This window comes from Cavia porcellus, unplaced genomic scaffold (genome assembly GCF_034190915.1).
Source record: "Cavia porcellus strain 051 isolate PalLab524CR breed Dunkin Hartley unplaced genomic scaffold, mCavPor4.1 scaffold_31, whole genome shotgun sequence".
Taxonomy (NCBI): domain Eukaryota; kingdom Metazoa; phylum Chordata; class Mammalia; order Rodentia; family Caviidae; genus Cavia; species Cavia porcellus.
Genome location: NW_026947514.1, coordinates 39,706,018 through 39,734,006, shown reverse-complemented (window position 1 = coordinate 39,734,006; position 27,989 = coordinate 39,706,018). Strand labels below are relative to the sequence as shown.

At 38.5% G+C, this 27,989-nt stretch overlaps 1 protein-coding gene and 1 long non-coding RNA gene across 2 annotated transcripts; one reads left to right on the top strand and one right to left on the bottom strand.

The window, feature by feature from the left end:
• Positions 1 to 8: 8 nt before the first annotated feature.
• LOC134474183 (uncharacterized) lies at positions 9 to 1,493 on the bottom strand. Its single transcript, XR_010044843.1, has 2 exons — positions 1,269 to 1,493; positions 9 to 104 (listed from the first exon to the last, which is right to left on the bottom strand). It is a non-coding gene; the product is annotated as an uncharacterized LOC134474183 (long non-coding RNA).
• On the top strand, positions 1,479 to 27,989 carry Snapc1 (small nuclear RNA activating complex polypeptide 1). Its single transcript, XM_003472502.5, has 10 exons — positions 1,479 to 1,682; positions 3,885 to 4,044; positions 4,198 to 4,338; positions 4,989 to 5,093; positions 7,650 to 7,808; positions 9,400 to 9,468; positions 10,104 to 10,166; positions 13,873 to 14,023; positions 25,806 to 25,904; positions 27,469 to 27,989. Exons 1-10 carry the CDS (start codon positions 1,555 to 1,557, stop codon positions 27,501 to 27,503), a joined length of 1,110 nt encoding a protein of 369 aa, XP_003472550.2. The 5' UTR covers positions 1,479 to 1,554; the 3' UTR covers positions 27,504 to 27,989.

The window sequence follows — 27,989 nt, the reverse complement described above, 5'->3', positions numbered from 1 at the left end:
ATCCAAAGTTAAAGGAAGGAAAAGTTTATTTAGCTCACAGTTTGTAGAGGTTTCAGTCCATAATTAGCTGTCACAAAGGCAGGGTGATATGGCAGAGGGGCAACCTTCACAGCAGCAGAAGACACCAAAAGCAACAAGAGACGGAGGGGTAGAGGCAGGGGAGAGGCAGAAGGAAGAGAGATCGAGATACAGAGAGAGAGAGAGAGAGACAAGCCTTTTTTAGTCCCTTATATTGTATGCAAGCTACCCATCCTAAGGCAGGTGTAGCATTCACACCCATAATCCCAGCATTATACCATGACAAACTCTAGAAGCCCATTTCCATGAGCTCATCTAGATGAGACTTTGGGAGTATACCTAGACATAAACCATAACAAATTCAAACATATATATTATAAACTGCAATACCATTTCTACAAAACTCAAAAACTACAAGTAAGATATGCTTGAATATGCAGATGTGATAAAGCGGTACAAGCAAAATAAGTAAAAGTCAAGGTGGGTGTTACTAAGGTAGGGCAAAATTGGGATGATTTAGATTGATATGACAGGTTGGAAATAGGCTGATTCCTAAACAGGAAGACAGGTGTTCATTTCACTGTTGTGCTTCTAATCTCACACATCATGTAAGTTTTTTGTTTATATAAAATTATTAAAAAAGAACAGTAATCAGCAAGGTTAAATGTGTTGCCCTTCCATCTGTAGGCAGCCCAATACTTTTCTAATATATTAGGACACATCTAAAATACAGCACTGCAATAGATGCCTCGCAGTCACAAAAATGGTCTAAAGTACTCCCCTGCTAGCTCCTAGAAGCTAAGAAGTAGGCTACTGAGAGTCAATTTAGCCAAATAAAGACTCATCAAGTAGGCAATCTCTACCAAGCACTGTGCTTGCTTGTAGCATAGGAGGTCAGTTTGCAACAGGGTCCAAAATACAGCTCGCCTTCTCAAGGTCTCCAGACCACTAGGAGTACAGGCGACAGCCACATTTTAAGGACTGCATTAAGAAGGCATAAACCGCAAAGGGTCTGGGGACCAGAAGGTGAATGAGTCGAGTCCATTTTGCAGGAAGCTCTCTTTTTCGATCCTTCGAGGTGAGGCAGGGTTGGTGGTCGCTGACTCCACTCCCTGTAAGGTTCTCTTTAAAAGAGTCCTAGTAGCCGTAAAGCCAACTTAAACACGTTAGGGGAAAATGACCTGAAACCCTTTTGGTGCTTAATAGTAGTCTTGTATACAAACCTCTCCTCGGCAATTAAAAGGACTAACCTTTTGCCTTTAAAGAAATTCCAGCTCTTCGATTCCCGTTACCAAAAAAGAAGGGAAAAAAAAGACAAAAGAAAACAAATTTTGGCTTGCAAACGCCATAGCACTGAGGGTTACTTGCAGAAAGCACCAGGACAGCAGGCTCGGACCGGATGAGGGCGGAGCTAAAGGTGCCGGACTGTACGTCACAGCGCGCGCGTCACGACGCACGGGGCGGGTCGTCTGGTTGGTTCCCTCGGCGACGGCGGCAGTTCCCGCGGCTGATTCTTATCAGTTAGAAGGCGTAGGCATGGAGACTTCTTCCGGCTTGCAGACCGACTGCGAGTTGCTGCTTAGCCGCTTTCAGGAGATGGACAGTGTGCGCTTCGAAGACTTCACGGAGCTCTGGAGGAAGATGAAATTTGGAACCATCTTCTGGTGAGCGTCTGCCACTTCCCGTGCTCGCGGCCGTGGAGTGTGGGGAGGCCTGGGCGCGCACCGCACTGTCACTATGCGGTTAATCCTCCCGGCTGTGACTGTCTCGTCCTCCTAGAATCCCAGGTTTAAAAACAGACCAGTATCCGAGCAAAAGCAACGTCCTGTGCGATTGCGTTAGTTTTTCCGTGCAGCAACCAACATTGGCTTTCTGAAGTTCAAATTCGGTATCACTTACCTTCTCGCCTCCCTTCAATAGTTCCCGTTGCGTTTGGGATAAAACTCAAATTCTCTAACATGGCTGGCACCCCCTTGTGACGTCTCTACCTATCTTCCAGCCTCCTCCTATTGCTCCAGCAGTTGCCTTTGGAACCTTCACAGGCTTTTGCGAAGCCTGGAGCCTCGTCTCTGCTCTTTGCCCACTTAAGTTTTCACCCACCTCTGTGCCCAGATGAATGCAGGTTCCCTGACTAGGATTTGGGGCAAGATACTTGCTTGAGCTTTCTTAACTGTAAAATATTGTAGAGAGGATAATACCTGGTACAGTGGCTGTGAGGATTAAGTAAGCTGATGTATGCCTTAAGTGTTTCAAGTACCAGTGCATGTTTGTGTATATTATTCCCTTTTAATTTGTCTTCCACAAAACTAAGCTTAAGAATCATGATTGACAACATTGAAAAGTGTAAATTGAGATCTTAGGGTTAAAACTGTTTTTGCTGAATAAAATCTAAAAGTTTTCTTTTTTTCTCTGTGCTAATATAAACTAATTTCATAGTTTGTAAATTACAGGGGATGGAGCCTGAGAAGCTATTTATTGTACAGCTAATGAAAGGAGAACCAGCTACTAATAATGCACTCATAGCTTAATTTGTTCAATCCATAGAACAACTATGAAAAATGGATGTAATTGTCGTTGTTGATAAGAGAAATTGAAGCTTAAGGAGGTTGATTTTTCCCAGATTGTACTTAGAAAGTGGTAGAGCACATGTTGGAGCTTTTATTGCCAGTTTGTAAAACTCAAGCTCTTTCAGGTTGTAGGGTTACCCTAATTTTTACATAATAGGGAAATAATTTTGAAAGGGGCATCATGTTCCTCTCCTTCCTTGTAATCAGACACAGTCAAAAAAGTTGCTGCTTCCTAGCTGCAGAATTGTTATTAAGTGAAAATGTCAACATATTTAAATTTGTAATGATTCAGGACCAGAACAAATGGAGACACAGCGCCAGAGGGACTTTGGAAGACGGCTTTGTTACATGCTAGTGGGCTTAGTTCCATGTCATCAGCACCGACTGGAGTTTTTCAATCGTTTGTCTGTGTTTCTAAAAGGAAGTACAGAAAACACATAACATAATATTATATGGTTACACATGACTTTGTCATTGATTGTTAGGCAGAATTTACTCTTATAGAAACAGCACCAAAATGAGGCTGCTGTCCTCCAAAGTAGAGAAGAAACCGTCATTATCTGAGACTAGGCAGAGATGTCCTTGCAGTGATAACTCTCTGGGACTTGGAAGTGAGAGAAACATTTCTTTCTGGCTGAGCTACACTTGCAGTTGGCACCTGGAGTGTGAAGACTCATCAAGTTTGTGGTTTTCTAACTATGGGAACAGCTGTATCTCCCAATCTCATCTTTTGTACAGTGTTAGAAATATATTTAGTATTACAAATTTAAGTTTTAAAATTTTCTCTGCATTAAAACAGCTTCTATAGTAAAGTGTATCAATTACTTGTATCTATTAAATAATACACTTTGAGACATTTATTTTAGCTGTGTGTATTAAAAATACTCTTCAGGTGTCATGTAAAAAATGATCTGTAATGTGCTCAAATTGGGTCTGAAGTTGTAAAAAGGAGAATATTGACTTTATTATGATCTTTTTGGTTTTTTTATTTATTATGATCTTGGTGCTTTTTAAAAAAAGTTTTGATTAATTTGGCAGTTTCAGATACTCTCTGATCAGTTTAGCAAGTAAAGTTGATGGTTTTGAAGGCTGTAAGTTGTGCTTGCCTAAGCTTGTGTGGCTGTGTCAGAAACACAGCAGAAAAGTAGCTTTCTGTGCTTGCATCTGGGAAAAGATCCTGCTGGAAATCCTCATACCATTATTGGCAGCTGCTTTTAAATAAGTATATACTTGTTCTGCCTTTCTTTGTTGTTTCTTTAGTTAATGAATCATAATCTATATTTTTTTTTTGTTTTACAGTGGCAAAATGAGAAATTTAGAAAAAAACACATTTACAAAAGAAGCCTTAGCTTTGGCTTGGAGATATTTTTTGCCTCCGTACACTTTCCAGATCAGAGTTGGTGCTTTGTATCTGTTATATGGATTGTATAACACCCAGTTGTGCCAACCGAAGCAAAAGGTAATATCTGTGAGTGGTTTCCCTCCAGTAGCAATGTGAAACAGGTACCCTATTCTACCCTATTCTGACTTAAATAATTAGGGTGTTTTAAAATTGTAGCACATGTATAATAAAGGTTTGCATTTTGTATAATTTGTTTACTCTTTGTTGCAGATCAGAGTTGCACTGAAGGATTGGGATGAAGTTCTAAAATTTCAGCAAGATTTGATAAATGCACAGCATTTTGATGCAGCTTATATTTTTAGGAAGCTACGACTCGACAGAGCATTTCACTTCACAGCAATGCCTAAATTGGTATGTTGCCTTAAGTAATTGTCTTTTTCAAAATGAGCAGTTATACTTTATTTTTCAGAAAGCACCTCAATCTCCAGAAAAATGGAAATACTAATAGTAGTTTTCAAGAGGTGTAGCTTTCTTAAAATAGAAAATGTTTTCTGTTTACTTTTGTCTTGCAACAAAGTTCAGCCTCTTCTTTTGAATGCAGTATGTTTCTGGAGGCCTTATATAAGCAAATTTTTGGGAGAGGAAATGAAATTTAGCAACTTCCTGTGCTTGTACATTCTTTAATATGAATGTCAGAGGAGTTACTCAAAGAGGACCAAGGAATTTTAATATGTCAGTTGGTGAAAAGGTAGAATTTCTATTAAACTATTAATTTGTTCAGTTTTGTGACAATTCAGATAAGAAATCAAAGAGATTCTGATTGTGCCGTTATCTGGCAAATTACTGACTTCTGAATCTCATTTGAATTTGTAAGAATGTGGCTTGGCATCTAAGGGGATAGTCCAAGTTTATGGTCTTTGGAAAATAGATATTTAATAAATACAAATGTAAAATTGTTTTTGTTTTATTCATATTTATTGATAATTTTTATTGCTGACTTGTCAAGTACTTTCCAAATATCTTTTAATAGACATCCCTTTTAAAGACATTTTATAATGTAGCTTTCATATAGAATGAAGAAAAAAATTCAGCGAGCCGAAGTTACAGAAGAATTTAAGGACACAAGTGATCGTGTAATGAAGCTTATCACTTCTGATGTATTAGAGGTAAATTAGCTTTTATGCATTAAAATGTAAAAACAACAACAAAAATTATTGTTGATTAGATATCGTGGTTATAATTCTAGTGAGTTATGGACAATATTTTTAGTGATTTTAGCAAATCAAAATGCTCTGCTTTCTGTAAAGCAACAAAAATAAAACACCCAACATAAATGTTGAAACATAAAGAGAAATAGATGTAGAAAACTTAGATTGAACATTTCTAAGTTTATATAGCTTAAAACTACCACATGTGTTTGACTTTACATAGATTATAAAGAGTTTAGAGTGACTTTATTGATCTATTAACAATAGGCATTTATTTCCTAAGTTCCTTTTTTTATAGTACTTTCTTACTTTCTTAAATTCCCTTTAACAACATTTGTGTAATTGGAGGGTGATTGGATGGGCATCATTGAAGAAAAATGTTTTGTTTTTTTGTCATGGCTGAGCAGTGGTACTTACAGACTTCTACCTGCATAGAAAAATATCTTAACCAGTACTAGGTTACATGCAACCTTCTAATCCATGACGTTTCAAAAGAATATAGACAGGAGACAGTTGATGGGGATTCCTTGGGCACGTATTTATCATCTCTTGGAACCTTAGGTTCCTTCTCATTAATGCTAGGATCTCAGTCTTTTTTTTTTTTTTAAGACAAAGTCTTGCTGTGTTTTCCTAGAGGCTTCTCACTGCTGGTCTCAAAGGATTGTCCTGCCTCAGCCTTCTGGGTGGTTGGAAATACAGGCATCTCCACTGAGCCTGACTGTAACCGCAATCTGTGTTCTGTCCAGTTGTGAGACTTATAATGAGGTGAAGTCCAAACAGTGCTGAGTGCAGCTTATAGCACCTAATGGTCCTGGAATAAGTGTTGCTTCTGTTTTTCCCAGCTCTGTTCACTCTGTCTAAATCCTCAGTGAGAAGGGGGATCAGACCTTTGATTTGCTTACGTGTTCAGATACTCTGAGACATCTGTCAGCTGGGTTGCAGCTGTGTTTCTAATTCTGGGAGAAAATTGATTTGAAAGCACTCTAGCTTTATGCCATATGGTGACTTTATTTTTGAAGATAATTTTAATCTGGGCCACCCCTCATTAAAATGTATGAAAAATCGATGTTGTATGTCTGGATACTTAGAGTGAGGTCTAAGTTAGTATCTTCAGCTTCTCTAAGGTATTTATGCCTCTAAAAAAGTTAACACAATGACATGTTTACCAGATATCTGAAGATATAGTATAACACAGGAGCTATGCAGAATGCATAGCAGACCATCTTCTGCCGTGTTCCTGCAAAACAGATGTTTGTAATGGTTTGAAATTGTATTTTATAGTAGACATTCTCATCCCTGTGTTAAAGTAGAGTTAGATAAGAAAGTAAGTGAAGTTAACCCAGGAACAGAGACAACAGGGCACAGTGGAGTTGAGTTCACTCGTGTTTCTGAATGGCTGCAGCACCTGTGTGTTGGACCCGAGTTGGGAGTGGGGTCACAGATTTATCTTTGAGCAAATCTGGCAGTCTGAAGTGTAACAAGAGGCAAGTGAGAAAGAGATGCATGAAAGTACATGAGAGAAAAGTACTCTGTCTGTGGGGAGGAGTTTATGTTTCCTGTTTTTTTGGAGAAGAGGGACTCACTGAAAGTTTTAGTAGTTAGATTTAGTATCTGGAGACTGTTATCTCTTTGTCAGTTCTATGTATGTGTGCATTCACTGCTGCCAAGCAGTTTCTGATTTCTTGGCCAGTCGTCAGTTGTACCAGAATTTACCAGAAATGACTGAATCGGCAGACTTGGGGCTGCTCAGATATCTCACAGTAGCTGCTTGTAACGGACATGTCACTAGTTCTCTGATGATCTGAGACACTAGTCCCTGTGCCAGGAGATACACAGTTTTTTTTACGTCAGATGTGTAGCTTCTCTTCTTAGCCCACAGACCTGCCCATTTGAATGAAAGTTTCAGGGTAGGAAGCTGGTTAACAATGTCACAGTGGTATAATAAAGGGCACATAGGTTTTGAGATCCTGTAGAGGGTCGACTAAAAGGTGTTACGTGGGAATTTCAAGAAAAGCATAAATAACTATAGAAGCATTATTTTATTTTGTTTTATTTTACTTTTTTGACTGTGGTAATGAAACGTGGGGCCTTGTATCTATTAAACGAGCATTCTACTGAGCCACATATTCAGCCCTGTAAATGTCCTTGATGTGACAATATGATATAAAAATATGTTCTTAGTTTTCAGCAGAAAAATTTAATGATATGTTATAATGCAATAATTTTGCTATGCTTGGGGATGCAATTCTGTATTTCTGAATTAGTCTTTTCCTGTTGTTTCCCTATTACAGTGTCTTAGTCTTTGTTTGCTGTGATGAATTCAATTAATTTGTACCTCCAAAAGTAATTGCTTTGTTAATAAAGCTGTCGTATTTTGCATGATTATTTTCATGGTTCTGCTGCACATTATTTCCTGTTAACTGACAATCACTTAGAAGGTGATTTTATGTTATGTTAATTTTGCCTTTAGTTTCTTCTCAAAAATGAAAATCAAACACACTTTTTTACTTTCAGGAAATGCTGAATGTTCATGAGCATTATCAGAACATGAAACGTATAATTTCGACTGATAAGTCCAAACCAGACAAAACGCTCAGCTTGATAAAGGATGACTTTTTTGATAACATTAAGAACATAGTTTTGGAACATCAGCAGTGGCACAGAGACAGACAGGTAAGCCGTGGGCTGGCTCCTCTGCCTTCCACTGTGTGAGAGAGTTGAGAGTGCTGAGGCGCCTGGCTTGTGGCTGCCTTCCTGTGGCGCTGAGATTTGAAGGGTTTTACCTCTCTGGTTTTAGCTTTGTTATTCAGTAGCTATGTCATGTTGTTAACTTCTCAAATGGATTTTTTAATGTAACGTGTGTGTATATATGTATATTTTATATCGTAAATTGATTTATAATCTTCATACTTGGCATTTCCATAGAGTGTAGATTGCTAAATCTTTAGACCAGATCTGGCTCAAAGATGTCTCTTTGCCAAAGCATTGATCCCAACATTGTTTTTAAATTTTGAATTAATTACCTACAGTACATAGGGTATGTCTTTCTGTCTACTGTATACTGTACCTGATATGGCTTGTCTATCTGCACATTTTGTCAGCACAGATTTCCAATTTAGTTTTCTGACCCAAAGGTATTGATATTAGAACTGGTCACATTAACCTTTCAGCTAGAGAAACTGGTTTTTTTCTCTGGAAATCTGAATGCCACTATTGCTAAATTTATCTTTTAAACTACTATCTCATTTCATTTTAGTAAATGTATCTAGGAAAAAGTTTAAAATAAGCCATTTCTGGTTAATTACTGTAGATCTGGTCCTGCATCAGTGTATTCACATGTGCTAGGTAGGTATATTGATCCATAGACTGTCTCCTAGAAAGGTTTGTAGCTGATTTTGGATTTCCACAATACAAAGTAAATGGACTCAAAACTGAGTTACAGAAAAGATAAACAAGGACAGAGATGAGATGCTAGTTTTGGGAGGAAGACATTAATTATTTATTTTAAAGAGGTTAGCTAGTTTTAGAATATTTGAATACTTTAAGTCACAAATAGCCTACATGAATTTAATAAATCAGTCTGTGTCCTTTTAGTAATATTATTATTATTATTTGGATTTTTTGAGACATGGTCTCACTGAGCAATTGAAGCTGGCCTTGAGCTCACTTTGTAGCTCAAGATGGTCTCGAATTTGCAACGATCTTCTTGCCTCTCCCGAGTGCTAGAATTACAGGCAGGCACCCCCACACCCGGCTTTGTATTCTTTTAAAAGATAAACTCACTTAAATGAGCAATACTAAGCCAGGTGTCATGTAATCTTAGCATTGTGGGGGACCGAGGCGGAAGGATTGCAAATTTATGTCCAGCCTAGACAATTTAGCAAGACCCTGTCTCAGAATAAAAAGGGCTGGTAATGTGGCTAGGTGCAAAGTCTATGGGTTCAGTCTCTGCACTCCTGCTGGGGGGACCTAAAGGTCCATAATAAGACCTCAGGAAACCTGAAGGAAGGGAGGGAGAATATACTAGTTTTCTTAATGATACAGGAAGTGTATGCTATCTTTCATTACTTAGAAGGCTTTAGATATTCTGTTGATGAACTTTACAAGTATTCTGAAACCAAAATGTGATCTTATTCTCAGATGGTGGATCATGCTATAATTATATGAAATGATAACTTGATTCTCAGTGTTGTAAAATTGATTCTATTTGGTGGAATTATAAATGCATGCATAATAGTGTACCTAAATAAAGTCTCTGTTTCAGAATCCATCCTTAAAATCAAATCTTAAAGATGAAGAAGAACAGAGAGAAGGAGATACACGAGAATCACAGGTCAGACCACAGCTCTGTGATCCCTTGCGGGGCAGCAGTTCACTTAGGTTCTTTGCATCTTTTTGTGGCCATGTTTGTGTATATAGAGCATCATGATCGTTAGTCTGCAGCAGAATAACTATGAGAAAAAGTTTTGAATCCCGAGTGCTTGTGACACTGGTCCGATCAGTCCTGGAGCCTTGTGCAGGGCCGTGTGAGGCATGAGTGGGCGTGAGCTGTGACCAGGTTTAATGGGGAAAGAAAGCTGGTGGAGAGGGCCCACGGTTCTTAGGTGCCAGCCTTTCAGCCAGGGTGCGGCCCAGGCTACAATCCACTGTTTGCTGCCTGCAGAGTTTTTATTCATCCTCGAGGGTGAGACTTACGCTGTCTTTGGGCCAGAGTGGCCAAGGAAGTCATGGTGCTCAAGGCCTAGTCTGTCAGCAGGGCTTCCGCCCCGGTCTGGTCGCTTGGGCTTTAGGCAGCAGGGCCTCAGCTGTGTCTGCTCACGGGGGGATCTGCGCTCCCTCCTCCCTGTTGGGTTTCCTTTTGCTACGCAGCCTTCTGTCTGTTATTCATGGTAACAGACATGCAGTTGATGATTTCACCTGGTGTCTGTGAGTTTTAACTCTGTTTTTCCTTCTTTATTTTTATCTCAGAGATGTGAAAGAGCTGAATCATTAGCAAAAATAAAATCAAAAGCCTTTTCAGTTGTTGTTCAGGTAAGTTACTTTTTTCATAAGGTAATGTGGAAATGCGATGCTTTTTAAATCCCACTTTAATTTCTCATCAAGGTCACACAAACACTGTATGCAGTTTAAAAGCCGAATATCAGCCCTTGTGTCAGCAGCCAGCCGTGTGTCCTGGCCCCGCATTCCCGCCTCTGTGCTCCTGCTCCTGAGAGGTGGCTGCCTGGAGCTTTTCTCTTTGAGCTGCTGCTTCTGTGTCAGCTGGTTCTTCTGGCCTTTTCCTGGACTTTTTTGTTTCATTTTCTTAATCATCTTCCAGTTTCCGATAGTCCTGATCTTGGGAACTTTTCGAGTTTTCTCTTTGTCCTCAGAGTTTGGTAATTCTGTGATAATGTGTCTTGGTGTGGGTCTTTTCACATACTGCTCTTGATGCTCCTGGTGGCCAACCTGTCAGTCTGCCACCCTTTGGCTCTGAGGAATTTTTTTGTTTCTTTGATATTACTCTTTTTTTGGGGGTCAGGGGGAGGTACTGGGATCAAACTCAGAACCTTGCACTTGCCAGGCAGGTGCTGTGCTGCTGAACTATATCCCCTGTCCTTTTTTTGGGTTTTGTGAAGTAGGGTCTCACTATGGTTTAGGCTGGCCTTGAACTCACAGTGATCCTCCTGCCTTAGCCTCCTGAGTGCTGAGATTATAGGTGGTGCCTTTACACTCAGCTTTTAACTTGATTTTTAAAAAATTTCTGCTGACTTTTTTTATATGAAGGATTTTTCTTATTTTCTAAATCTTTTAAGAGATTTATTTTCCTTCATAGGATGAAATATCTTCTTCTCTTGAAGTATAGCTATAGTTTTTGATTATTTCCTGCTTATCTTGATATCTTTCTTTCATTTTTACTTATTTTTCTTTCTGTACCCCAAAAAACTGAAGAACTTCCGATGTCTGCACATATTTAAGAGTGGCCAACAGGAGACCCCTACTTTTCTTTTTCCTGTGTCTAGTTACTTCTAATGAAGAACAGTGTTCTCCCTTGTGTAGGGAGAGGGTGAGACATGAGCAGGGCCTGTGGGCCCGTCACCCAGCAGCCCGTTCTCTGCTCCTCCACGTCCTCCTGCTCTGCACGGGCTCCTCCCTCCCCTCAGCGACACGGCAGCCTTGCCAGTGGCCTGCTGGGTTGATCTCTCTGCAGAGCAGACGCCCTCTTTTCTCCCAGAGGGACGGTCACCTTCCTTGGAGAGTGGGAAGTGGGACACTTGTGATGCTGGCTATGGTTTCCGCTGCCTTCTCCAGATTCCCGCTCCTGGTGCCTGCTTTACACCGGCTGCCCCATGCGGGTTGTTAGGTCTTTTTCATTTCTTCAAGTCAGCCTTTGCTTGCTCTTCTGTTTTCCATCTCCTCGGTTTTATGTCTTGTTACTTCTGTTTTCATGAATTTTTATTCTTTCTTGTTGTCTCAAATGCAATTGGTTTTTTATTTTTAAAAAGCAAAACAGAAAAAAGGGTAGAAATAATACAGAATTTCAAAAAAAGTAAGAAATCAACATTAGTTAATATATTAAACATTGTTATCTTAGAAATAGTTGCTCAAGTTACAAAATCTAAGCATAAAAAATGAACAAACAATGGCAGCACAAACTTTTTTGATGAACTAACAATTAGTAGTATGGTTATCTATCTTTAACACAAACATACATACAGTTATATGTGTATACCTACAAGTTATTCTTTTGATCACTTTCCCTTTCATTATTACAATATCTATTGTACATTTTGGAACTCATTACTCTTAACAGTTTTTGTTATTTTTTATACTAGAGAGACAACATCGTATTTACACATGTGAGTCTGACTTGTTTCACTTATGAGGGTAGTCTCAAGTTGCCTCCATTTACCTATAAAAGCCTCAAAATCATCCTTTTTTATCGCTATACTATAAAATCATCCTCAAAATCATCCTTTTTTTATAGCTATACTTTTTTATAGTAATACTCCATTGTATAAAAATACCACATCTTTTTCATCCATCCTGTGATTGTTGGGGATTTTGGTTGTTTCCAAGATTTAGCTATTACAAATTGTGCTACTACAATTTAGCTATTACAAATGATGCACGTATATTGCTATGGCATAATATTATCCATTTTTCTGGGAAAATATGCAGAATGCATTTTTATTCTTTCCTTGACATTTTAGTGGAGTTTCAGAACAGAGTATTGAGAAATTCATTTGTTTAATTGCAGATTTTTTTTTGTCTGGACTTTTTTTCATGAATCTAAGAATATGTTTACTTCATGGAAAAGTACTACCATTCCTTAGTTTTAGAAATAAAGAAGTAATAAAAAATTGAGTCTAGATTAGTTAAGTGTTATAAATTTGCTATGTCACAATAAATTGTTTGTTCGTTTGTTTATTTATTTATTTATTTTGTACTGGGAATTGAACTCCAGACCTTGTGCTTTCCATGTCCGCACTTGTGTTGCTGAGCTATATCTCCAGCCCTAAATTAAGTGGTGAATACAGTGGTACCTTGATTCATGAACTTGATTCTTTTTTTTTTTTTTTTCCTCCAACTTGATTCTTTCCATGATTGTGGTCGCAAACTGAGTTGGACAAGAACTGGACCAAATTCAGTGGTTAAGTTCAATGTTGACGTTATGGGGAAATTTGATTTGGTTCTTGTCCAGTTGAGTTTGTGACTAGAATCTTGGAGAGAACGGAGTCTGTGAATTGAAGTACTGCTCTACTACTGAATGATAGTCCTGAGGACAGTAAATTATCTGTAATTCTTTTTAAGATGAACTCTTTTATATAATTGCTTATTGATGTTTAATTTGTAGCTGAAGAAACTTATCAAATACTCTTTTAATCATTAAACAAATTATGTTTCCCATAAACTTTTGGACGTGTGATTGCATGGTTGTGGTTTTCCACCTTTTTGAGGTACATTTGGTCTACAATATGTGATTGCTTTGTAAGAATTGTTAGTACCTGTTACTGCATGTGTGACATTAACTGAAAACCCTTCACGTAAGCAGACAAGACTTGTTTGACAGATCTAACTGGAGAACCCTTGCCTGTGTGGCTTCAGCCACAGGTGATGTTAGGCTGCACCCTCCCTTTGTCACTCTTGATGTCTTTCTCCTGTTTTTAAGCACTGTTTGTGACAGTTTTATCCTTGTGTATTTCTACCTTCTAGTTCAAAGGAAAGAGCACATTTCCCCTTCCTCAGGGTTCAACAGCTCTAAAATAGAGTTCCATCAGCTATGGCAAAGATCTCGTGCCCATCGCTGAACAAATCAGGGGTCGGGGGACATGAAACTGACTTTGTTCACATCTGCGCCTCCTGCCTAGACTTGGACCCACATGTGCGATAGATCCTTTCAGAACACATGGCGATACTGAGGAAAATAAAGTTATCTTTACAGTAATGAGTAATAGGTTGATGGGAGTAGAATTACAACAGTATATAGGCCTGTATCCTTTCACGTCCCAGCCATCCCAGCTCCTGCACCCAGAGTGGGTCAGTAGTAATAACAGCTTCAGGAAACTGCTGTAAAGGAAAGGTAAAAGCCTATGTACACGGCTCAAGTAATGATATAAAGAAAGCTGATGGAAGAAGTCTTGCATGACAGTTGTTTTTATAAATCTTTCCCCATCTTCATGTGTTTTTTCTCTACATTATCTTTTGGTTGGATTTCCTTTGTAATTCTTTGTGATTAGTTGGATTTCTACCTCTTAAGGCATCCAAGTCAAGACGGCATCGTCAAGTCAAGCTTGACTCTTCTGACTCAGACTCTGCATCCGGTCATGGACAGACCAAAGCAGCCAGGAAGAAAAGAGCCAAGCCAGCCCCGAAGCCAGCAGGAAGAAAGGCGTCTGCCAGGAGCAGAGGTATTCAGGGTCTTACCAAGACTGGCAAGGGAGAACAGAGCTTATTTACAGGTTTCTCTAGTGGGAAGGATTATGCTCACCTGAGAACATTGTGAGATTTAATATTAAAAATAAGTTAATTTCTTAAATTTGGGGGGTCTTATTGCTTAAAGGGACCCTAGGAGTTAAATCACATTTATCATTTCATAGATGAGTTTAGGCCTCTACAGATTAAATGACTTGTCAGAAGCATTATAAGATAGATAGATCTAGAATTACTCTAGACTATCCAGTGGATACTTTGTTAGTAATTTTTGTGTGTGAATCAAACTTTTTGTGTGGAATAAGCTAGTGGTAAGTTAAAGTATTCTATAAACCATATTTCCCTTTGGTTATATTAATTAGGCTGCTGCTGCTTTTCTTTGAAACAACCTATTGGTAAAATTAGCTTTGCTGTTTGGTTCTCAGATGACTATTTTAATACTCTGGCTTTTTAAAAAAATTACATGAATAATATTCACCATACATAAAATTAGGATTCAATTACCAGGCTTGGGAAGAAACAATATTAGAATCATTAGTAAACATTTAATGTTTAAAACCAAACCCTTTCCTAGTGAAATTAGGAATTCTTTACAAACCTCAGGAGTGTGTAAAGATAATTTTCAGCCTTTTAACATATTTCCCCTGTGTACTGAGATGATAGAGAAATGGATAGTGTTATCTACTTTTAATATACTTTAGGTATGATTAAGTGCAGTGGTAGTTGCATAAAGCTTACTGAAAGTTCAGAGGAGATACCACGTTTGTTAAGGGTAATTAAAAAATACCTCAATAGGAAAAATTTCTACTTTTTACAAAACTAGTCAATGGTGTGAACATTGTTACACTGAAGTCACTATAAATATTAGGAAAAAATCTTAAATTATATGTATCGTGAGGAGAATCTAGGATATAAAAAGCTGTGCCTGCGTGCACTGATCTCGGGAGCAAGCATGGTGCAATTCATCAGAATCTCGTAACAGAACTTACGTAAAAAGACAGAGAGGGGCATGGAGTTCATTCTAATAGTTACTAATGAAGACATTTGATTCGTTCAAAAAGATCCTCTAGTTCCTCTGCAGACTGGTTTTGAAAGGGTCTAGAAACAAATGTGTGAATATGTTAGGCTTTGTGAATCATATAGTTTGTGTTACAACTACTCAGCTGCTGTGACAATACAAAAGCAGATGAGCCCAGTGTGGTGGGGCAGCCCTATAATCCCAACACTTGGGAGGCTGAGGCAGGAGGACTGCTGCAAGTTAGAAGCCATCTTGCGCTTTATAGCAAGTCCCTGTTTCAAAAAACCAAAAAACAAAACAAAGGAAAGCAAGTGGGTATGACTGTGTTCCAGGAAAAGTATTATAAAAGCAGGTAATGGGCCGGAGTTGGTCCAGAGGCCACTGCTCATCAACTCTGGTCCTAGATAAAAGAAACAGAAAGTTATTTCTTTAATCTATAATTTTTAAAGTTTGTGTGTATATGTTAGACCATAAGGCACTTCACATTTAATAGTAATATGCTGGAAATAGCAGTTTTGTCATTGTACTTAAAGAGCTAATTGATATAGACAAAAGAGTGAAATGAGACCTAATATCAGGAGAGGCCTTAACATTTTCATGGCTTGTGAATGACAGATTTTATTTCATGTTTTCTTTACCAAATTATGTATACATTTATTTCATATGCAAACATCAGAAAATTTAGGCTTAGCAGTAGTAATTCACTCAGTTATCTTTGACAGTTTGCCAAACAATTATGTAAAACAAAGTTTTGCAATATTTTGCCTCATTATAAAGTATTTTTAAGATAGGAGGATATAATTAGTTTTATTCAATTGTTTGTTCTACCTGTTCCTCTTAAATGTTTGGAGATGTGACAAGGAAGCCCTGCGTGCGCCCTTCCTCCAGCTGCACTTCTGTTAGCAGCAAGCACAGCAAGGGCCGTGGGGTGTGTGTTGATTGGAAAGATCATTCTGCCAGCAGTTTAGGGTCTGGGCTGGAGGAGGGCGACGGGAGAGACAGGCGGACGAGAAATGCTGTAACAGTCTCACGCTCACTGATGGGACTTCAGGCTTGGGGTGACCCAGTGGGTGGGTAGCAGTGTGATTTCATAAGGTGCTGAAAACCTGAAGGACTAAAAGGCTGTGGATGAAGATCTCAAGTAAAACTGAGCAAATTTGAGTTTTTGAGGTTCCTCAATAAAATGTTGAGACTAAAGACCAGGACTGTGAAATGATGGATGGTATGCCTAATATTACCCTAAAGAGAATTATGTGAAAAAAATTAGAAGCAAAAAGTTTAGTAAGATAAGAAATATTTCTGTAGACCTCCCAGAAATGAAAAGGTTAAGCAAAAAAAGATTTTTGTGGGGTGGGGGGGGGTGTACCAGGGATCAAACTCATACGCTGCTGAGCTAAATCCCTGGCTCTAGCAATATTATTAATTTTATTCAAATAAAATTAAAGTTAAAAGAAATAGTATTCTATATAGTGTCTTTCAGAAAATACAAAAGGGATTACTGGCATTACAAGAAAGGAAACCCTAAAGATTGATATCCCTTGTGAGCATACATGCAAAAATCCCTAACAAGTATTAGCAAATCAAATCCAAAAATAAATTAAAAAGATAGTCTGTTATTAGCAACTGGGGTTTATCACAGGATGTAAGGTTAGTTTAACATTAAGAGGTAAGTTAGTGAATTCATCTAATAGCTGATAAAAGAGAGTAATAATGTCAGTGGATGTACACAAATTATTTGACAAAATCCAGTATTTAGCCATGATGGAAATTCTGAGCTGCTGGGTGCGATAGTGCACACCTGTAATCCCAGCCACTTGGGAGACTGAGGCAGAAGAGTTGCAAGTTCAAGGTCAGCCTGACTAGCAAGACCTTGTGACAGGATGAAGGGCTGGGAACCCTTTATAGAGGATCCCTGAGTTCCATCTCCAGTACCAAAATGAGTAAATAAAGTCCTTTGAAATTGGAATTAGAAGGAAATTTACTTATTCTAATAAATGACTTCTGTGGAAAACTGGTCACCATTTTATGTAATGGTAAAACTATGCTTTTTTTCCTAAAGTGTAGCATAAAACAAGAATACCGAAGCCCTAGCTAGTGTAGTAAGATAAGAAAATGAAACAATGGACATTTAGACTAGAAAGAAAGAAATATTGGGCCCGTTTTCACAAAAAAAGTCGTGTTCTGCCATTGAGCTATACTCTTAGCCCCTAATAGTTCAATTTAGCAACTTTACAAGGTACAGTGTTAATATTTTTTATTAAAAACCAGTAATTAGGAAATGCAAAATTTTGACATAGTAGAATAATACTGGAAGTATAAATTGCATAGGTGCAGAAATAAATGCAGAACCTGTATGCTAAAAATTCCAAAATAATGGTGAAAAGTCAGTAAGACCTAAAAAAATGCAGAGATTATGGTCTTCATGGGTTAGAAGTCCTGATATTAAGAGTCTATTAATTCCAAATTCTTCTATTGAGTCTGTAAAGTCTCAATAAAAAATTCCAGTGTACTTACTCTATATAAATTAACAAGCTGATTTTAAGTTTATATTGAAAAGAAACTGGATTAGCCAGAACAGTTTTGAAAACTAATAGATGGTCTTCAGAAATCAGGGCTCCTTTCCATCTGTGAGATGGATGGTTAAATCAGTGGGACAGACAAGATGGAAAAATGGTTCCATGCGTTGTCTGATCAGTTTTGTTTTCAACAGTAGCCCAGAGGTTGTTCAATAGAGAAAGGATCATCTTCAATAAATGTTGCTGATTCAGTTTTACACTCATCCAAAAAAATTCTTGACCATATCTCATGTATCAAAGGTAATTCAAAATGAATCGTGATTCTAAATGTAAAACCTAAAATTATAAAACTTATGGAAGAAAACATAAGAGAAAAATGGGTTCTCATTTTAGGTTCAGTTTTTTTTTTTTTTTTTTATGATTTTTTTTTTGTCTTTTTCATTTTTATCGGTACCAGGGATCGAACTCACGACTGCCTTCTTACAAGGAAGGCGCTTATGCCACTGAGCTAAATCCCCAGCCCCCAAGGTTCAGTTTTTTTTTATAATGACATAAGCATAAACCAAAAAATAACATATTGATAAATTGGACTTTCTCAAAACTAAAATTCTTGTCTTTGGAAGACACTGTTAAGAAAATTTAAAAAGCCGACAGACTGGAGGAGAGAAAATGGCGGCGTGCTAGGGGATCGAGCGAAGAATCTCTCCAGAGAATTCAAACTCAAAGCTAAAAAAAAAAAAAAAAAAAGACAGCATGGAGAGGACCAGACAAATCCATAGCGATCCTTATCAACCAAGACAGTACAGCTGGAGGATTTAAAGTCGTGCTGAGACCGGAGGCTGCAAATCCCACGCCCTTAAATCAACGAACAGACTCGTGGACCCAACACGAAAAGCTGAGTTGCTTTTGGGGACTGCGGAAACTGAGACCCAGATTGAGACTCCAGGCGGCAGCCAGTTCTGCACCGCTGCACCAGCGCAGATGTACAGAGCTCTGGCGTTTCGAATCTAAACGGTGCACAGAAATCTGACCAGTCAGCGCTGAGCCGCGAGGTGGGGAAAAGTGGACGGCTTGGTGTGTGGCGGTCCCGGAGCGGGGACTTGCACCGGACTCTGGTGAGTATAGAAAACCCCGCGGCGGCTGGGTTTGGCCAGAGAACAGCTGGCCCGCCACCACGGGGAAATCAATAACACAGAATCTGGTGCAGACATATTAGCCTGGCGGCAGAAATCGCAGCTTGGTGACATCACCAGGACCCCCTGTAGGGAGGGCTGGTGGAAGACATCTTGAGTCCTGGCAGAGTCTGATTGCTTGCTGGCTTCAGCTCCGCACGGAGAACTTAGTGGGAGCCATCTTGGTTTTGGGCAGATCTGCTTTTCTAGAGCTCCTATCACAGAGAGGTTTGGAAGAGAACGGCTGGGACCTGGGCAGAATCCTGTGCCATTACCCAGCTGCTTCTGATTCAGGGAGAACTGGCAGGAGCTGTTGGGGCTAGATCAGGCCTCTGCTTGGGGCCCAATGGGCGGATGCAGAATGGTCACAACTCAGTGACAACTAGAAAGTACAGCCTAATTTATGAACTAACTGACACAGAGGCTAGAGACTAGACTGTACCGCCCCTGCATCCCAGCCTACCCCAGATAACAGCAAATTGGGGAGGACAGCAAAAACTCAAGCCAGCACGCTTCTGAAAGGCCCTAAGCAATTTGGAGAGGGCCAGAGAACTCCAGGACAGTCTGAAAGAAACCAGAAACATGACAAGAGATAAAAATTAAAAAAAATCTCCAGCTGTTCAACAGGAGAAATTAAACCCAAGAGAACTAAACACTGAAGAGAACAAGCACAGTAACCATCCATTGCTCGACTCAGCATCAGCCGAAATTAAAAAATATTTACATGATCTCATAGAGGAATTTAAAGATGTACTCCTGATCCAAGTGAGGCAAGATATAAAGAGATTAATTAAAGAAATGACAAGCCCTGCCCAAGAGAACACAGATGGAAGAACTGAGGAAATCAGAAAAGAAAGAGAAGCATCTGAAGAATTTAAGCATAACTTAGAATACATGAAACAGATCCAAAGAGAAAATCAGGAAACTAAAAACTCCATTGAATATTGGCAAAATGCCTTGACAGAAACTAAAGACAACCTTCTGAAACTTGAAGAGAGATTTAGGGCTTATGAACGTGAAAGAAAAAGCCTCTTAAAAATAACAAGGAACCAGAAAGAAGCAATTCTAAAACTGGAAGATGATAAAAAGATGCATAACCTAAGAATAAAGAATGTGAGTGAGGAAGCAGGAACATCCAAAAATGAAATACAAAAAATATTCACAGAGATATTAAAGCAAAATTTCCCATGTATAGCAAAAAGAAATGATATCCCGATAAAAGAAGCATACAGAACGCCAGCTACCTACAACCAAAACAGATCTACGCCTAGGCATATAATAATCGAGATCCCAGAAATCCACCAAAAAAACAGAATATTAAAAGCAGCCAGAGAAAAGATGCAGGTTACCTATAACGGGAAATCTATCAAAATAACGGCAGACTTATCAACACAAACTCTTAAGTCAAGAAGGGAGTGGGGAGAAATATTCCAAGTCCTGAAGGAAAAAAATATGCAACCTAAGTTCATATATCCATCAAAACTCTCTCTAAAAATTAATGAAGAAATAAGATACTTTCAAGACAAGGAGGAACTGTGGGAGTTCGTGGCCACCAATCCAACCCTACAGAGAGCGCTGAAGGACATTACAGAGAAAGAGAGGAAGAAATATCAGGATTACAGCTACAGTGGCAGAGAGGCCTCAGTGTACGGGGCAGACCATGGAATGAGGGAATAAGGTGGACAAATTATAGCAGAAAAGTGGAGTAGCAGACAGGAGGCAGAGACGGTAAGCTAGTCTTTGGTAGAGACAGCTCTGAAACTATATTTTAAAAAAAAAAAAAAAAAGCAGAGGTCATTGCTAATGGTGTATAACGATTTAAAAGACACAGTAGTCCTAGTGCCATATTTAGATTGAATTAAATTTGTTCTGGTCTGTCCACTCATATCAGATTTGAGGACACAGACCTCTAGAACCAAAAATAGCAGGTTATACCATGGTAACCATCCTTACTTTCCTATTGACTTAAGCTGAAATCCTGTATTACTTACATTGTCTTACTATGACTGATCTTAATTGTATCTGAATCATAAGACTATTGGTTGGCCTTGACTGATCCTATTTGAAATCCGTATGCTTGTTAGAATCAACCCTAAAAGTAGAGGAAACTACTCTGAGCATGACAGGATGTAAAGGATATCCATACTGGTATGAATCAGTAACAGCTCTCAAATACTACAATGCAGTCAAAGATAAGTTTTTATAAAAATAGGTGATAGTATATTTAACTATAATAAGCCAGTGTTGTCAACAAATCTATTGAAAATAACAAGAGAAAACATAGTAGCTACGGAAGATCATTTATATTATAGTTTTGTAAGTCTTATCCATTGCATGTTTATCTAGGAAATTGTTTCGCTGTCTTGTTATGACTTGGTTTTCCCTATAATACAGAGAGGATAGGAACAAATACTCTGAGGAAGAGACCTGAAAAACCCGAGGCTTATTTTGTAGCATTATAATATAAATTCTAGCAATCTATTGCTTGCTGATTAAAATGACTCTGGACTGGTTTCTTCAGCTCAACTTCAGCATATGCAGAGATGGGGACGGCTATCACAAAGAGAATGAGAGATGCGATGGTAGTTGGAAATGTCTTCCCTAATTTGGAACTTGAGGACCTAAAAAGACTCCATCATCCTGTAATGATTTGATTAGTTCTATAATATGTAATAAGTATAGAAAGTGGGTGAAGTTAGGGACAACTATCTGTAAGAAGCTAGAGACAGTTAGATAAGGTAGATCTCCAGTGGACTTGCTTTGAAATCTGTATTTCTTTAAATTGTTTTTTATTTTTTTTTAAATGTTCTGTTCTGTTTTGATATGGTTAACCTTATCCTCTTAGAGATGTAAAACAAATAGGTGGGACTGATAATCATATTACGGAGCTTTTGTTCGGCCATAGAGCAGAATGGTTTGTAGGGTCACTTTTTTGAATGTCATTCTAAATACTTTAATTCTATAACCTAAACAGCCATTTCGAAGAAGACAATTTGTAACTTATCAACTGGCAATTTCTTACCTTTTGTTTGTCTGTAATTTAGTATTATTTTTCTACCCTTTTTTTCTTTAATCTCCATGTATTTTTTTTTTCGTTTCCTTTTCTTTAAATAAAAAAAAAAAAAAGAAAATTTAAAAAGCCATTATTAGCTAGGGGAAAATACTGTGTTTGTCATACGGAACTCTGATAAAGATCTTGTATACGGAATACATAGAGACTTCTTAACAGTTCAATAATAACAACTAACCCAACTGAAAAGTGGATGAAATATTTTGCCAAAGAAAATATGAGTGATACATAAGTATATGAAAAGATGCTCAGCGTCTTTAGTTATTGGAAAAACATAAACCTAGAGCACAGCAACATTCTTTTAACTCTGAATGACCTAAAAAACAACCAAAACATAAAACCAAAAATTGCAATAACAAGAACGGGTTAGGATTCTGAATAAATGTAACCTGTGTATGTTCCTGGTAAGAAGCCAGAATGGGATAGTGACTTTGGAAAACTGGTAGTTTTTAATAGAGATATAAACCTATACTTGCTGAAAGACCCAGAAGTCCTGTTCTTTGGTACTTACCCAATTGGAATGAACATTTATACAAAAATTGGTATGTAGAAGTGGTTCTATTTATAATTGTAAAAACTGCCTATTAGCTGGTGATTGGATAAACTGTGGTATGACTGTACAGTGAGATACTATCCAGCAGCACAGGGTCCACTGAAACATGTTACAACATAGATGGGCCATGCAGGCATTTGCTGAGTAAAAGCTAAGCCATGACTCCCCAACAAACAGTCTACCTGTGACAATTCTATTTATGTGATACTCTGGAAAAGGTAGATCTTAGAGGACAAAAAATAGAGCAGTGGTTGCCAGAGACTGAGGAGACTGGGGAAGGTGGTGGTGACAGAAGAGCCCAGGAAAACCGTTGGAGAGATGATGTGTGTGTTTTGATTGCCCTAGTGCTTACACAGCTATACATTTATGCAGGCCCCTAGAAGTGTATTTTACTGTATGGTAATACTTTGGTAAACTTGATCAACAATGAAAACAAAGCCAGAGGGGAGGAAAAGAGTTTTGTACTTCATTGTATTTGAAAAATGAACATCTGGTGGTTAAAATAATTTTTCTAAAGATACTGAAATGTATAAGGTGCGATAAAAAATACTGCATGTGTTTAAATAAAAATTATAACTAAAGACACACTGCCATGAATCCCTCCAAAACACTTTTCAATTCAAACCCTGTGATTCTTCCCACTTTCTGAAGCAGCTCTGGCAGTCAGTCCTTGCTTGTGTTTTTAGTTGCACTTTTGTGGCACTTTTGTGTCGATGTCCTGCATTGATTCAGAGTGTTTGCCTTTCATGGTCACTTTGGCCTTGGAGAAGAACGGAATTCACTGGGTGCTGGATCTGGTGAATAAGGCGGATGGAGGCACAGTTAGCGTTTTCACCAGCCTGCTTTTCTGTTGGGAAGCAGGGCAGTGGCCCTCAGTGTATTTTTAATCTCACCTCCATAAGAGAGGATGCCCAGTGCTGCTCCAGAAAGTGGCCAGAACGATAGGGCAAGTATGTTTGAAGCAAAGGGAGGTATTGTGGGTAATATGTCTTTTACTGTAGTAATAAAAATAAAAATAATCAGGCATTCACTGTATTTTTATCACCCCTTGTGGAAACCTACACAGCAGTTTTGGGGGGGGCTTGGGGCGGGGAATTGGACTCATGACGTCTCGCTTGCCAGGCAGGTGCTGCACTGCTGAGCTATATCCCACCCCCACCCCAGCAGTTTTGATTAGAATCAGCCTTAGTACAAGCACAGTAGGGAGGCAAGCTGGTAAAAGTGTTTTTTCAAACACCTAGGAACAAGGTGTTTGAGGTTGAGGAACAAGATAGGAAAGGAAAGGAGTTAAATGAAAATTTGTTCTCTCTTAAATGTCTGACAGGTATAATTTACAAACACTACTTCCTGAACTGGCCATATCATATTACATAATATAGTAAATTTACCTAGGGAGTTAGGGAAAATTTAACCCACATGAAAGATTATAATTAAATATGATCTGAATTCATATCTTCCATCGTAACTGTTCTAACTCATCAAGTAGCCTTGTAGCTCATCAAGTACTATAAATACTGTGACATAGAGCAGCAATTACCTAAATAAAGATCAAATAGGGGGCTCAGCAGCATAAGCACCTGCCCTGCAAGCAGGCGGTTGTGAGTTCAATCCCCAGTACCGGAAAAAAAGAAAAAAAAAACATCAAATACGGTTATTCATGAATGCTTTTGTTTGCAGTTTGGATCACAAGCAGAAGTGTCTGGCAAACTTTTGTTTTTTGTTTGTAAACTCTACACTGAGTGACAGACAGCCACAGCCATCTTTCCATACCAGCACGAACATGGCTGTCTTTTACAGAGTAGTGAAACCAATTAAGTTCATGAACTGAGGCATCACTGTACTTCATGGTTTCTGTTGTCAAAAGCTCACTTCCTTAAAGCGGAAAAAATAGTTTTTATTTCATGGTTTCTTCAAAGAGAGGAACCTTATGTTCCTTAAAAGGCAGAAGATCTTGAAAAATCACTTGCAGCACATCTGATACTGTGAAAATTTCTTTTAGAACTGCTTTTAAGATCCATAAGAAAAAGGCATAACCCAGGAGAAAAATGCTTAAGTTGTAGATAGGCAGTTCACAAACAAAATGCAAAAAACTCTTGCATATATGAAGAAAAATTTAACTTTATTAATAATAAAGAACTACAAATTAAAAGTTTTTTGTTTTGTTTTGAGACAGGGTGTCACTTTGTAGTTCAGGCTCATCTCAAACTCCACAATCCTCTGGCCCCAGCTTCCTGAGTGCAGGGCTTTCAGGTGTGTGCCACCATGCCTGGCTTAAAAACACAATTTTAACATTTACTAGATCAACAAAGATCATAGGTAACTGACTCGTCACTGATAGGGAAAGTGTGAGGAGGTAAACATCTTTGAATTTAAGTAGGAGAGTAAATTGGCAGTCCTCTTTCAAAAGGAATTTGGAATTAATCCACTAAAATTTAAATCTGAACTGGGCGTGATATTGCACACCTATAATCCCAGTACTCCAGAGACTGAGGCAGAAGGATTTCCACGAGTTTGAAGGCAGCCTGGACTATAATAATGAGTTCAAGACCAGTCTGAACTACGTAGCGGGACTCTGTCTCAAAAAAGCAAAAATAAGTAAAGCAGTGTAAATCTGTGCACTCATTAATAGTCCCATTTCTAGAAATTTTTTTGTCCAAATGACAGAAAGCATAAGCATATCTATTGCAGGGTTATTCTAAATGGTAAACTTGTAGCAATTCAAATGTACAACAAATTGTATAAGTAAAATTATTCATACATACAAAGGAATACATTGCCATTATTAAAAAACTAGAAAAAATCCAGGACTGTCATGAGAAAAGATAAGGACTCTGCAAGGTATAGAGAGGTCCAGTTTGTTTTGAGACAGCCATGTAGTTCAGGCTGTCCTTGAACTCACGGTAGCCCAGGCCGGCCTGCCTCAGCCTCCTGAGTGCTGGGATTATAGGCACATACCACCATACCTGGCTAAAGGTCTGTTTTGGTTGGTGACTAAAGAATGTGTTGAGTTAACCATTATTAATGCTAGAAAAACACATCAAGGATTGTATTATAGCCAAGTCTTCAATGTGGAATCAACTTGAAAATTACATTTGTAGTTAATTTGCTAAAGTTGACGTAACCCACATAATTATTCCCCGATGTCTTCAGATACACTCTATATTGTGTGTGGTAAATACAGAATAAGGCTCCCATGTTTGGTTAATTTTGTTTCTCTTTTTCTTCATTTTTTTTTTTGTGGAAAACTTTTGAGACTATTCACACCATTGGCACAAATATGTTAGTACTTCAAAATAGATATTTATAATGCATACTTTTATTTGCTGTGTTATTTCAGTTTTTAAAGTTTTTATGTTGTTCATATGACATATAAAGTTCTTAAATGATTAATATTTTCATTTCATTTAAAATTGTTTTTCAAATATTTCCAGGTAATGTACGGAAAATCCAGAAGGAAGAAAAACCTTTAAGTTTGAGTATGCCTGTAATTACAGAAGAGGAAGAAGGAAATGACAATTTTAATGACACAGGTACAGGTGAAATGTCCTCAGGCCAATGAGAGAAAGGGTGCTCTTAGAGCCTGGAGTTACAGCCCTTGAAAGCACTATGGTCCACTGCATGTTCTTCCTCTGATCCTTTGCCGCTGGCTCTGCTGAGTTTTAGGAGTGTACGGCTAACCCCAGCGCCTAAGCTGAAGATGATGTCACGGCACTGCGGGTCCCCGGGTGCTCTGCCACCGACCTCTCCTGGAACCTCTGACTCGCTGTCCCCTGGATGGGCTTCTCTCGGCCTGCTGTGCTCTCTCGCTGGCTGCCTTTCTTCTGAGAATCTGCTTGCTTGCTTGCTTTCTATCTTTCTTTTTTCTCTCCTTTGCATCCCCTTTGTGTTATTCTTTGATGGGGAATATTTGTTTTCATCTCCTACTTTTCCTACTTTTCATGTTTTTGTGTCTTCTGTTAAAGGTGGATACTTCAGTGGTGCTTAGCGCCAGTGGTAGGCTGGGTGGGTGGAACAAACGGGTGGATGGGGCTAGTGTTTGGGGCTGCGCTTCAGGTTTCCTTGGAGTGGAGTTGAACTATTGGTCACCACCTCCCCTGGCACTGGCCTAGACAGCTTTCAGATCCGGCACACTGGGACCATGCCAATCACGAGGAGGGCTGTCCCGTGAAACCACTTAAGAGTAACTTACAATCATTGTGGGGTGTAGGGGGACGAAGGGCTACTACATCAGTTGATTGTTACCTCAATGTGATTTAGAGCCTACTCTTTCCATGGAGATAGTTCTAAAGTGCAGTATTATTGGGTCCTGCCTTAGATCCCCAATCTCCTAAATGAGTGTACGGCAGAGGTTTAAATAAAATGAGACAAGTGATAATGATTTTAGGGCTCCAGGAGGGTCAAAACCCTTTAGCTGAGCCCGAGACTCCAAGGATTAAGACAAAGACTTCTCTGAACCACCCACTTTTAATAGGTCCAACAACAAGGGGTGGGGGGAGTGGTTCGGGGCGGGGGGACTGAGGAAAGTGTAGGCAATGAGCAGGACCTTGGGAGTCACTTCAAGGACATCTCCAAGTAATGAATTGGCAGTTTAGTAGCCCTGTCTTATCATGAAGACATGATAGAAGTAAGACTGTAGAAGTAATTTCTGCAGCTCAGGCTCTAGCTTGTTAATTGGGGTTGGAGCCAGAGTGTCCGCAGGTGTGGCCTTAGGATCCCCTTTGAGGTTCTCTGACCTCACAGGTCACTACAGGCCTCAGCCAGGACTAGTGATGCATAGAGGTTCACTTACTATGAATCAGCTTCTGTTACCAGGCAAGGGGCCTAGGCTTAAGACAGACTTACAGATACACATAGCCAATTAGTTAATTTTTATTCCGGCTCAGAGCTGCTGGGTAGTGGTCTCCAACACAGTATCATTTTGTAGGAAAAAATAATGTGCATGTCAAGTCTAGGAGTTTTGGATTTTCATTGAGAGAGCTTCTTGTGTTATATAGCAGGTTGAATGTATGGTTTAATGCATATTATCAACTCGGTATAATCATTTAAGAGTCAATATTTTTTAGCACTAACTTCTTAATTTTATGTTTAATTCAGAGTTCACTGAACCCAAAAGGAAAAGAAAATGCTGAACAAAGATCTTGATGTGGAGCTTTAAACTTCAAGCTGACAGAAGAAAAGATTTCTGTTTTGCGAACTGAACAGGAAGACTGCCAGTATTAAAAATAGTTCTTCAGAAAGACTGAAAGTTATTTCTTTGAAATGAGAATACTTTAGTACAATTAAGGAGAGGAAGAATTTACTGTGAAGTTTAATTTTTAAAATTTTCTTTTGTAAAGTCTTCATAAATGGAGATAATTACACTTAAAATGTGATAGAAATAATCTTGCTATTTGCAGATTATTACTGTTTTCCATACTTTTTTGTGATATTGTCTAAATACAGTGCTGATAATATTGGTGCTTCTATTTAAAATCTTTTCTTGAAAGTAATATTTATTGCATGTAAATGGCTTTGTATCTATAATCTGGTAATGGATTTGCATATCATGAATATTTACTATTTTGTGCATTGGTTGGTTAAGTGCAATAAAAATTCTGCCTGATTTGTTTTTTAAA